The 12,856-nt window shown below is 32.8% G+C and overlaps 1 protein-coding gene across 2 annotated transcripts in view; it reads right to left on the minus strand.

Annotated features, from left to right (window-relative positions):
- Nucleotides 1-10,402, minus strand: part of endos (endosulfine alpha) — a 45,838-nt gene extending 35,436 nt beyond the window's left edge. Inside the window, exons 1-2 of one of the 2 annotated variants that reach the window (XM_076498475.1) lie at nt 10,135-10,402; nt 3,025-3,129 (exon numbers count right to left, since the gene is read on the minus strand). In XM_076498475.1, the coding sequence (XP_076354590.1) occupies nt 3,025-3,129; nt 10,135-10,206 (177 nt within the window). In that variant the 5' untranslated portion in view covers nt 10,207-10,402. The remainder of the gene's footprint in view (nt 1-3,024; nt 3,130-10,134) is intronic. The other variant, XM_076498476.1, reaches the window with a different exon arrangement.
- Between the last annotated feature and the right edge of the window lie 2,454 nt (nt 10,403-12,856).

Here is a 12,856-nt window from a genome sequence, read left to right on the forward strand (position 1 = left end):
GGTTCGCAACATAATTCCATCTTTGTGAGTACAGATACTCCTCACTGCAGAAACTCCTTGGGTGGAGAAACCAGCAAGAATCTCTGACTCAGGGATGTTCTTCAAATCCCTCTCAACAATAACTCCTCATGATGAATTCAAAGTAGCATGAGGTGTAGCCTCAAGAGGTATATCCCCAATTGTCTTTGAATGCAAAAGGAGTTCACTGTGTTGAGATGTGGATGTTGCCACCAATATGTCACCAGATATGAGCTTCTTTACTGACTTCGGAGAGCCAGCAAGTCCCTCTAGTCCCTTCTGAATGAAAAAGGGAGACATTTACCCTAAAGGTTTGTCTGAAAGAGACTGTCATATAAGAAAATGAGGTACAACAGATAGTGCAGATGGTGAGAATTGCTGCTGAGAATCTTCTAGTTGTGGACATTTACCTATGGACTGTTTTTTCACTATTGTATTTAAATTTTTATTTGGGGAATCCATAATAAAAAAAGAATGTTTTAGTGCCCACTAACCCCACCCACCATGGAGTCCTACCAGGGAATGCACTACAATGCCAAACAAGGACACTGTAGCAGTAACAGGGCTTTGTGACACAATACCCAAACACCAGCATCAGATACAATATTCACAACACCCACTGAGAAAGCCTAACCTTGGTACTCAGTTCACCCTAGCCCAAAAGGACCAGCCTATTGACACTTGTAAGCTGACCCAAGGCCACCAGTCTACAGGAACTCAAGGCCAGAGTGGTATACTGTAGTGCACTAGACACCATTCCATCACCAGAATCCTGTGCTCCCCTTCATGGCAAACAAGGGAGTTGATTTCAGATCCCAGAAAACATAAACTGAAAATACAAAACCTTTACCTTGAAGTGACTTCCTAGGAAGACCACATCCCGAAAGAGAGAGAACCTAAAAGGTTTAAGAGATAAAGAAAAGAGAAGACAAATGTGATTGTCTCTTCAATATCTTGGAGCCAAAGTAAAGAAGGCATGACTCAACCAAAATGGTAGTGAAAAGAACCCCCAAATGAATAAGATACTGAGATAGGTTAGTAAAAAATTTTTCCAACAATAAAAGAAACCCATCTGAGAAGCTTTTAAAAGAAGAAATCAAATCTGAGTGACTGAGCAAGAACACAAAGAGGCAAGCAAAATCCTGTCATCCATGAAATGTGAATTTGAAGATCCAATAAGCCAAGATGATGTGCAAAAGCATACCACTCCACAAAATATATACAGAGCTGAAGAAAAACAGTCAGTGAGCTCCCAAAACAAAAAAGCAGAATGCACCAAGAAGAGATAAAGAGAAGAGAAGACAAATGTGATTGTCTCTTCAATATCCTGGAGCCAAAGTAAGAATGTGACCAAACTCCTGTTCAATGAACAGTGAAGAATAAAAACCCACCCAAGCGAGAGGCAAGACTCGAAAATGAAGCAAGGCAGCTGTAGATATGTATACAGCTAAGACAGATAATGAATTGGCCTAAAGCTCCCATGTATAGTGAAGACAACGAATGAAAGTAAGCCAGTGGAAGGATCCCCCCTCACATTGGATAGCTCCACTGTGTAGTAGGACATAAACTAAATAAGGCTACTGGACAAGGTATAATCCCAAGCTGAATAGGGAAGGAGCACAATAGAAATCAGATACCCTTATAGAGAATCCAAGACAAAAAAAGACAAACTAAAGAAACTGAAGAAAGTATTCAGAACTAATGAACTAGCAAAACCTTAGAAATATGTAGTCTATGAAGAGATTAAAAGTAATGCAAATGCAAAACTATGAAAATTAGCTTAAAACATAAACCAACAAGTAGCACCTAAAGTACAAAACCATAAAAGGGGCTGATAAGATAAACAACCCTTAAACACAAAACACAACAGTCAACTCAAATAAAGTAAAAAAAGACAAAAAGTAAACTTACCCTACAAAACATGAGACCAATTAGATGTGACTAATAGTATAAAGATATAAAAAAAAACTCAACTAAATAACATTAACAGTGAAAAAATGTAAAATATTAAACAAATTAAAGCAAGAAACAAACTTTAAATGAAAGATGTAAACTAAAGGAACCTAGGTGGTAAAGCATATAAAATATGAACTTATACAACAATGACCAGAGGAGATGTGAATGACATACATTTTCATGTGCAGAAATTAGATCCATACACTTGAGCTCATTGGACTTGGGTATATTTATGAGAAGGGAGAAATACACACTGAGAAACATACAACAGATTACATGTGAAAAAGAATAATACCTATCTTGAAATGGAAAAATTTGCAGACCAAACAAAGGACATAAACTCCCTGTGAACAAAAGTTTATGCTTCCTCAGCACACATCATGAAACCTGATACTAAAGCCAAGTGTTATAACCGTTGGATATTTATGTCAGGAAAATTATCAATCTCCATAAGAAATTTTAACTTGTAACTGACATTAACTGGGAATCAAGCACAATAAAAAACTGTGCACTCAAATAAGCAATGTAAAATATGTCTATAGATAAAAACTGCTAATCAAAAAAATCACAATTGTGCCAAAAGAATAGAGGGAGATACCTGCACCAGTACAGAGGGTACAATGGGTTTGGTGAAAGGTGGTCACATGATCAAGTAAATGTTGCTACAATGACTCAAAAATAGAGGGGAATAAACGACTAATGCATTTTTAAAAAGTTTATCAATGCCTAGAGAGCAAATGATGGCAATAATAGATATGGAGATGCAGAGTTAGTTTCAGAAAATAAATTATTAGACACTACATTTTCATTTGCTGCTGAAGTGTAAAAAATTGATACTGTACAGTTACATTTTTTTGGTATTCTTGTAATTACAGCTTCCTTTCATTATAATAACAATTCTGTTGATAATAATAATATCATAATAATAACAACATATGCACTAAAATATATCAGTAAAACTATAAAACTTAATAGAAAACTGTATTTTACAATTTTACTATCCCATAATCTTACCTAATAAAGTACATGGGAATAAAATAAGAAACTTACTCCTTTATGTAGTCTTTTCTGTAAGAATGCTGAACCACCTGGCCGCATTGCTTGTGGATATTTAGCTCGGAGCTTTGCTTCCTCCTCCAGCTCTGCTTTTCTTAACTATTTATATACATAATATAGTTCAACAACCAGAATCCAAACCTAACATTATATATCTAGACATGCTATAAATGTAATAAACATTGCTTAAGATGCACTAATGTGAAAATTTATACTAAATAATTTCTATAAAAGTCTGTTTCCAAAATATACACAAACACTATGAGATATTTCACTATAGCAACTAGTAAGTAATACAAAAATGATTAGTGAAAAAAACCAACTTAGAACTACACCTTAAACTGGGTCTAAATTTACATTTATCAATAAAATAACTTTAGTAAGTAATGAGATATTCATAAATTATGGGATTTAAAATAAAAACTTTTACATTAACACAAGTACACATGATTGAGCTAACAACTATAGTCCAACATGCAGATGTGAAAAATCTTCCAATGTTCACATTAATTCAAGTTTCTTTTTGGAATACCACTTCCTTTTTAATAAAATGGTACTGAGTTCCATTATTATATAAATAATGGGTTGTATAAATTTTAGTATAACAGTGAGCTACAAATAAGAAACTATGTTAGTATCACAGGAATTTTGAAATCAACTTCTAAGACATAGTTGCATTACACGTGCTCAAAGATAACTGTTTAAGTTTGACATAAGTTCAGATCAAATACAATAAATCCCATCTTTACCTCTTGAACAATATGTCATTGAAAAACACTGTCAATACAACCACAACCTTCTATAAGCACAGTTCTTTGTGACCCAATGAAGCCTAACACTTTTCACCAAAATAACTTATATATGTGCCAACAAGAACTTCTATAATAATTAATATTCTAGCAGTAAAAACCACAAGTATGTATATTTACTGCAAATGTAAAAAGTGCATGTATGAACAGAAAACGCACTGAAACGTGTTGCAAAAGAAATACTTTTTGGTTCAATATTTGGCTTTATAAGTGAACTTCATTTTAAACACTACACTAGAATTTGTTTAAAAATCCATTTTCCTGTACAAATTAAAAAATCGAGATTTCTTTTAACATATCCACATAATGTTGATTTTGTACGATTTTAAATCCAATTTTAATAAATTGTGTTATCAGCGCCATCTCTGTGCTGAATACAGCTTTAGTGTCCTACTTTACAGTTTCAATAATCATTTAAAAATCTCAACTTTTTTTTTATTAGTTACATTATAATAGCAAATATTTGTTTATATAATATGCATTTTTTTCATTAATGAAATGCATAGACAATAGCATTTCTGGTAAGCAAGAGCTACTTAGCTAGATAAAATGTCACTAGTGGTAAAATGTGCATCAAACAACTCCACTGAGACACACCAGTATTGTAATGATATATATACATGACATTATTCAGAATTCAAAATTACACTAAAGCAAACTTCATTCACTTATTAAAAAAAAAAACAACTCAGCATATAATATTACATTGCCATGCCAACATGAATAGATATAAGCAAATGTGGTTGTTACTACAATCAGCTTAATCCTTTCTGGAGTGAAAATTATATCACTCATATCCCTTGCTCCTCTTCATAGAAGAAATACTTAACTAAACTGCATAAGACTTGAACAAACATAAAACATATGGTAAACACTCTTAACAGTATCAGTGTTCATTAAATGTTTATTATTTGAATATTTATATATATATATATATGTGTGTGTGTGTGTGTGTGTGTGTGGTTACATCAAGAAATCTTCATTTTGTTGTGAAGTATTCAAAATACTTCATCCTGGAATTTTTTATTGTTGATCAGAAAGTTTTATTTAACATACAACTAATTTCAATTCAATACCTTTTGGAATACCACTTATTTTATAAAACTTGTATTACTACAAATATTCAGGCCTGTTATAAACAGAAACAAGTCATTGCCTGATTTATCTACTGATGTTTCAGATTCACTAATTTCAGCCATTTGTTAATAAACATTTACACAATTAAATATATTTAGCATGTTTACAATTAATTTCAGAAATTCACAAAATTTAGGTCCCTTATATTTCATTTTGTTCAATTTTAAGGTCTCCATTAATATGTTGAGTGGTGTGTCTCAGTAGTGAAAAAAAATAAAAAATCTGTAGAAATGTTCTCCAGTTCATTGTTACTACTGCAAGATTAGAACTTCATTATAATTTTAAACTGTGTTCCTAGTTGTGTAACTTACTCTTGGAAACTTAATACTGTTGTAAAAACTTGTCTCAAGTAATAATCCTAGATAAATAAAATCTATGTTTTTGTCAATAAATGAAACAAATAATATGTTATCTCTATTTTTGTTTGATATTTTGATTATGTATGGAATGACTATTGGCAAGCAACATGTACAGCTAATTTGAATATCAATTAGATTTAAATCAACTTAAATAATTTTAACTGCAAGGCTTTGTAATGCAACAACATGGATAAGGACTTTTTCATGTGTTAGAAGTAACCTGTTTACAAGCTTAATGGTGTCTTAGTCCAATTAGTTCTATGTATTCTACTCTAAGTATTGGGAAATATATAACATATTGAGAAAAATCAGTATTTCCTTGGCTATTTTGAAAAATTTTACATTCTCATTATACTATATCTTTGTGAGATATTCTCCATGCACGGTAGATCAACATAAACACTTGAACTGAAATTAATTTTATTACTAGATGAGAAGAATAATGTGCACCAGCAATGGAAAGAAAGAATGAGAAAGTGTGCAAAGAAAAATGATAAATTCTGAAACCATTCACTTATCTCTCTGTATGTAGTAGCTAGAATCCCAACTGGTGGGGTGGAGGAGTCAGTGCTATTGCAAGAAAACTTGGATAAGGTTCCATCACAAAATAAAACTGCAAAGAAAGGCAATGGAGTATGAGACCTTACAGTTAGTGTGTTCTAGAATAGTAACACTTATGGCAGACTGTGTCCGTTTCATTCAAATTATTCTCTTTATCTGAATGAAAGCATGTGCACTACACTGATGTGGGCACCCCTGCCCTACTTTCTACTACACTATGCTGCCCACTCAGACACTTTGGAAAGAGTGCATAAACAGTAAGAAAATCTCAAAGTCAATCACCCTAGTGTCAAAGATCTCCAGTGCTCTACTCAAAAGACCAGAATGATTAATGGTGGGGAGATACTGGACCTAACTACCACAATCCACAAAGATATTTTACTGGAAACAATAAGTAAGTAATGTCATGAAGCAAAGTCAAGCATTATGGGAAAAGGTAAATGGGATAATACACACACAAAGAGACATGAGACTAGTCCTGGTTAAAATTAATTCACAAGAGCAGCTGCATAAGGTACTGTGTCACAAAAAGGAGAGGTTTATTACTGAGAAAACTAGTGAAGCATCAGTAATTAATATGCCTAACTGGAAACAGATCTAACAAAAGACCCACAGATGGAGTGACCACTCTATAGTATAAGAAACATCTGATCACAAGGTAGACAATCTGGCATTTAGTTGAAAGCTCTATAAACCCTGGAGGAGAACAAAGCACACTCTTTATTGCTCTCTTATCCAAAAGATTTTGTACCATTTCTTTGAATTCAAAAAAATGTTGAAACCATGAAAAGGAAAAGGAGATGGAGCAGAAAATGATGAGAAGTAAAAACCCAGGTGTGAGAACTTCAATGACACACTGATTAGCTGCAAATATATGGTCCAGGGGCCTGAAAACAAAAACAGATGTTCTTCCATGAGACCTGAATCAACTGAATACAAAAGGAAGTAGTCGCAGACAAGACAAAGGGTAGTTAGCTCAAAAGGAGGAAAGAAGCAAGAAACAGGGAGAGAAAGTAGATTGGTTAACAAGCTCAAAGAACAATGCTGGATTCATGAGGTTTAAAGAAATGAGATCATTAATAAAGAAAGGGAAAAATGGTGTCTGGCAGCCTCATCCCAAACCTCCAAGTTGTTAGGAAAACTCCTAAATACTTCAAAATGAAGTCAAACAGTAGTCACAGTAAGAATGGTAGAGATGAGCAAGTAGGGTGAAGAGCATCACATCTTAAAAAGTCCAAACAACAGGTGGATAAAGCAAAAGATGAAACCCTGGCCAAGATATTGAAAAAAACTACCACAAATTGTCAAAAATCTATCAGAATTATAGTTTAAAGCTTCAAAGAAGACATTTAATGGAGAAATGGGTAAAGACAATAAAGCTAAGCATGAGAGAGAGTTATAGGAGACAAAGGATAGACTCCCAGGTGGGTAAAAAGGATTCTAACAATTAAGAAACTAAAAATCAGAAAGAGGAATGTTCATAAGCCATGGCAAAGAAATCCTGGAGTTGAGGAGAACAGGGCACTTGAAAGTGCAAACAAAGTTGATATAGAAACTTGTCAGCATGGACACACATGTCTGAAGGAGAAGAAAAAACCAAGTAAATATCAGTACTAGAGGCATGTAGAAAGGAATGGAAAGAGCCAAAAGACATGAGTGAAAAAAGAAAGTAAAGACTAAGTCTGGGAAATTAAATTCACAGAGATACAGAAAAGGAAAACTGTCCTCCAGAGATAAAGAAGAGAGTAATGCAAACACGAGGTGGAATGAACCAATCAAAATCATAATTTTCATGATCAGGTTTAGAAAGAGTAGAACACACTTTTGAAATAAAGCCAAGAAGACAAAGTAATGCAGAATTTAACAAACCCTTGGAACACTGAACTATGATAATAACATCCTCCACAGTCAATAAGCCTCCAATGACCTTAGATGAACAAAGTGTTATCAGTATTGAGAGAACCTTGAGAAAAGCCAGTTGTCAATGTCATTGGAGAATTCACTGCTACTAAAATAATTCTCCAGATTTTCTTTTTATGCAGCAACTGAAAAATAATGTAGTTTGAAATCAAATTTGAGACAAAAAAATAGAAAAAAGTTAATATTGAAACAAAGACAGTACAAATCTTACTAAGCTGAAGAAAATTTGAGCTTCATTAACTCTTTTGCAACAAGCTAGGTACCATATACACAAGTTCATCTACACATCTGTACATTAAGTATTTGCCCTATAACTTTTGATACAAAATGAGTATAGTCAAAATTTGGTAGACTTTTAGTAAAGATTACAAGTATTTTGTATGAAGAAAATCAAATTCTTTTAATGAAATATTTTTACTAAAATTTTGTTTGGGAAAATAGTCTGTTTCATTACTATCCGAGTGCAAATTCTTTTAATGAAATATTTTTAATAAAATTTTGTTTGGGAAAATAGTCATTTTTATCTGAGTGCAAAGTGATTTCATGTTATGATTAAAACTATTCTACATTCTATTATTTTCATAAACTCTAAAACCTCCTAAATACATTTAAGACATTTGTTTTCATAGAAACTTTGTACATTATGTTATTTTGAATAATCTAACTATGTTAAGTCTGTCACTCAACCAACCTTGTATCCATCATAAAAAATTAGCAAATAAATACATGTGCTTTTTTCATGTTAGAATGACATACTATAACACTAAAATACAAATGCTTAGTCTAAGTATCTCAAGTCTCATAAACACAATATATAAACATATTTATTTTTTATTTTTTATTATATGACTTTCCACTCATGCCTACTTAACTTTACCTAGGTCGCATATCCAGTGATACAAAACTTTCAACCTTCCCTGTCTTGACTGTGTTTTAGTGGACTAGTATTTTGTAATATATAATAATTGATATGTGACTGTATATTATATATATGTATATAGATTATTCCTATTCAGAAATAAATTAAATTTATTTTTCTTAAAATATGGAATGATAAATCAAGAAGTAAAGCAAACAATTATCTCTTCTTGCTACAATCTTTGACTCAGTTGCTATGCCTTTTAAATTTTTTTAAGGTTTTATATATACAGTTGAATAACCAAAAAATTATAAATAGCTACACTGATATCATAGAATTCTACTATAACTTATTAAGCTCAGTAACTAAGGTTCATTTAGACTTTTGTAAAAATATGAAACTGTGACCAGATTAAAGACAAGACTTGCCTCACTGAAATTTTAGAATGAAAGAATGTCGTAGCATTTTCAAAGATTAAAATGGGGAAAATCACTCTGGAGACATTCATATTCACAAGTTATATATTGAAGTGTATATAAAGTGTCATTTTAAGAAATGTAAAGAGCTGAACGAAACCACTGTGTATTATTCAGTACATAAGCCATATCTCAGCAAAATAAAAAGATACCAAGTTCTTATTTTATATTCTAGCTTGTTAATATTGGTAATTTGAGTTTCTAATTTGTAGGAAACTATAAAATTATCAATAAAAGTGTTAATATCCATACCAGCCATTCTAAGACACATTTCTATTTCAAATGGGTTTCTTGTCACCAAAAATAACATTGTAACAACATAAAATAACCTATACAAGTCATAAAAAGTATAATAACAAAGTTAAAAATAATAAAATTAGTTATATTAAAACATTTTATCTCCCACCAGTAATAAAAGTATCAATAAGGAAATAAAATCCATCAGAAAGCAGTGAGCAAAAATTTACTTTCTATTTTTCTCAATTTTTAGTAAAGTAGAAAATTTGTTCACATTTCAACTATTAGAAATGTTATGAATTTTATTCACAGTTGAGTACAAACTGTTTTTACTCATATACGTATACAAAATGCAAAACCTACAATGATGTCACGGCCAGATAACAGGGACAACAAAAATTTGGTTATAAACAATGGCATATTCAAGTAGGAGCGAACAGGGGCTCAGCCCCAGGGCCTATGATATTAATTACATGGAATGTAGGGTCCACACAAGTTTAAATCCGCCATTGTCTATAAAAATTATAAAGTATTAAAAGGTAATGGGAAAAAAATATTTTTAATTTTTGATATAAATATTTTCCATTATCCTCACATTAGAAAACTCACAATTTCGCGACGACTGATCAACCATGCGGTTACCTAAATACAGAAAAAAACAGCACTGCCAGCAGTTCGCTTAGTCACTAATTATTTTTATTGTACTAGTACTACTGTAGAAGTAGTTGAGTAGGCCTAAAACTCACTTCCTCTTTCTTCTCGTTCTCTTCACATTTCTCTATGTTGATTGAAGATTCAGAATGCTCTTCTGATGACATGATTTAAAATTTCTCTTATGTTTCTTCTAAAACGTTTAATATTTTAAGAACAATTATTACTATCGTAATTTACTGAATACGGCTTACATCCGAAGAAATATACTTCGTTTTTATTAAATGTAACGTTATTATTATAACGTTAAAACATGGTGTTATGCGTACAGTTCTAGTTCGCAGTAGTAATATATTCGATTGACTGTCATTTACACCTATGAAAATATAAAACAAACACTTTAAGTCTGCATTTATACAAACAATGGGAAAATGTTTTAATTTGCGAGTTAAAACACAATTTTTGTTCAATAACCAAAAGCAAGTGCATATTTGCAATTAAATCTTAAATAAACTATAAATAAAAATGATTAAATACAAATCTAGAAATGTAAGTAATGTTAGTAATAATGTGCTTGTAATCAAAATACTAATGAAATGACAATAAAGAAATTTTTAAAATTACAAATTTTTCCTCGTGTAGTAACCATTTTAGTTTATAGTGCTGTTTACTGTGTTTTGAATGTTTCGTTGAGTAACGGAAGTGCCTCTCAATTTTAATAATCGTGACAGGCATACCACTGAACACTTTTGTGTGGTTTTGCAGTTAACAATAAACAAACATTAAAGGACATCTCTTACATGACGTGATTACTATGTGAAGTCCAGAAGTTTCATGAAAGTGTAAGCCTCTTTTAGTACGTAAAAATATTACAATATAAAAACATTAATGCTCAGTGCGTTTAATTAGCTATTCATTTCATTATCAGTAAGTGACTTAGTGTGTGTGACAGTGAGTTTGTGTGTTAGTGATCGAGTTAGTAACTTAGTCACCAAATAACACTTAGTCTCAAATTCCATTAGAGCGTAAATAACATACAAAGGAAATCTATTAAGGCTGTGGATAGAGCATGTCTGTGGTAAAACATTAAAAGCCTACACGAGAGTTTTTCTACGCTAGTTGTCCTTAATTTGCCAGTATAAGACTAGCGGGAGGGCAGCTAGTCATCACCGCCCACTGCTAACTCTTAGGCTACTCTTTTACCAACGAATAGTGAGGTTGACCCTCATATTATAATGTCCCCACGGCTGAAAAGGCTTATATGTTTGGTGCTACGGGGATTCGAATCCGTGACCCTCAGATTACATGTCGAGTGCCCTAACCACTTAGCCATAAAGTGTAGTGAGTACTGCCTCTCATCGTGCAGGATATGTGTTTTATTTTTGTGAATAAATAATTTTATTTGTCTCATAACAACTTAATCCAGCCTCCTCGTTTTCTCACAAAACCAACAATCAGTTCAATTAATCGCATAAAGATTCTTACTTTCTCTTAATCTAACACTTGTTGGAACTATGAAGTATCTGTCAGTTCGAGACCACATGAGAAAGTTTATATCGAGCTCTCAATCAATATTGACTCTGGTCTAAGTCACTGCAAGTGGGAAGACAAAAAGGTTACCTGTACCAGTTATAGGTGACTGGCATGTTATTGCCTTGAACTGTGGCCCAAACCTCCAATAACTGAAACCAATCAGGGTTGTATGACAAGCCAGCATAGAAGCTTGTTATCTTGTAACACAAACTATCGACTAACCATCCATTTTGTTCGTGGAGTTTTAGCTCTCAACAGAGAGCTAAAAAGAACAACGCTCTTACCTGGTTTATGCCAAGGTAAATGTGAAAGGGAAATGTTTTGTATTAGCATACAAGTCTTGGTAAGAAGAAACAAGTCGTATCTTTCTTCTTCAAGGAGTTATTGAAGGAGGATTTGGATCTATTTTTAAATGTTTCACACGGGTGACGACCGGAAACTGATGGAGTCCAGATTAGGTGGTCCAATGGCTGGTCCAGAGTTTCGACAGTCTATCCCTCAATACCATCGACCACTTTCATGAAGTGCAGTTAATTATTGAGAAAATGTCATGGATAAGCTACGCCACTAATTCGACATGATGGAAAATAGGGCAATTTAATAAGCCCAGTGTAAGACTCTACTAAAGGACTTGCAATGCATGACCCACGTTGGTTACGTGGAAAAAATATACATAGTAAGCTATTAAGCTGCTGCATCAAATGGAATGGCTTTCTTTGCATCGAGAGGTTTCCCAGTGTATTAATGTGACAATAGCTAGGAATATCTTCCCCTTACCAGAAGCAGATCTATCGTAATAAACTCTAAGCTATTAATGTTGATCTAACTACTAAAATGAAGAAAACTCACAATAAAAACTATAGTGACAACTCCAAGGGACAAAGACTAATAAGAAAGGCTACAATCAACCATCTCCATAAAATGAGAATATGGATAACTACAACAACTTTGGGTGAATGAGCAAGGCTATATGGGGCCACCAATAGGGTACATTCTGCCACAATGTCTGTAAACAGAATATTTTTCTCACCTTGATATCATATGAAACAGGAAAAGTGAAGAGTTGCTTCGCCTGTGAGTTTATAAGGTAATGGAAAAAGGAACTGCTTATATCCAGCAAATTACACATCAGGTCCCCACTAACTTTTGACACCATAGCTTTGTCAAGTAGCAAAATGAAAAAGAATATGGCACCATCCAATGAAGCAAAATATCAGAGAGAATAAATACTTAGCAGTTGATGTAGTGGTTAGTGATCTGGAAACTAGAGAAGCTCATGCTGAG

Source organism: Tachypleus tridentatus, chromosome 4 (assembly GCF_004210375.1).
Source record: "Tachypleus tridentatus isolate NWPU-2018 chromosome 4, ASM421037v1, whole genome shotgun sequence".
NCBI classification, from domain to species: domain Eukaryota; kingdom Metazoa; phylum Arthropoda; class Merostomata; order Xiphosura; family Limulidae; genus Tachypleus; species Tachypleus tridentatus.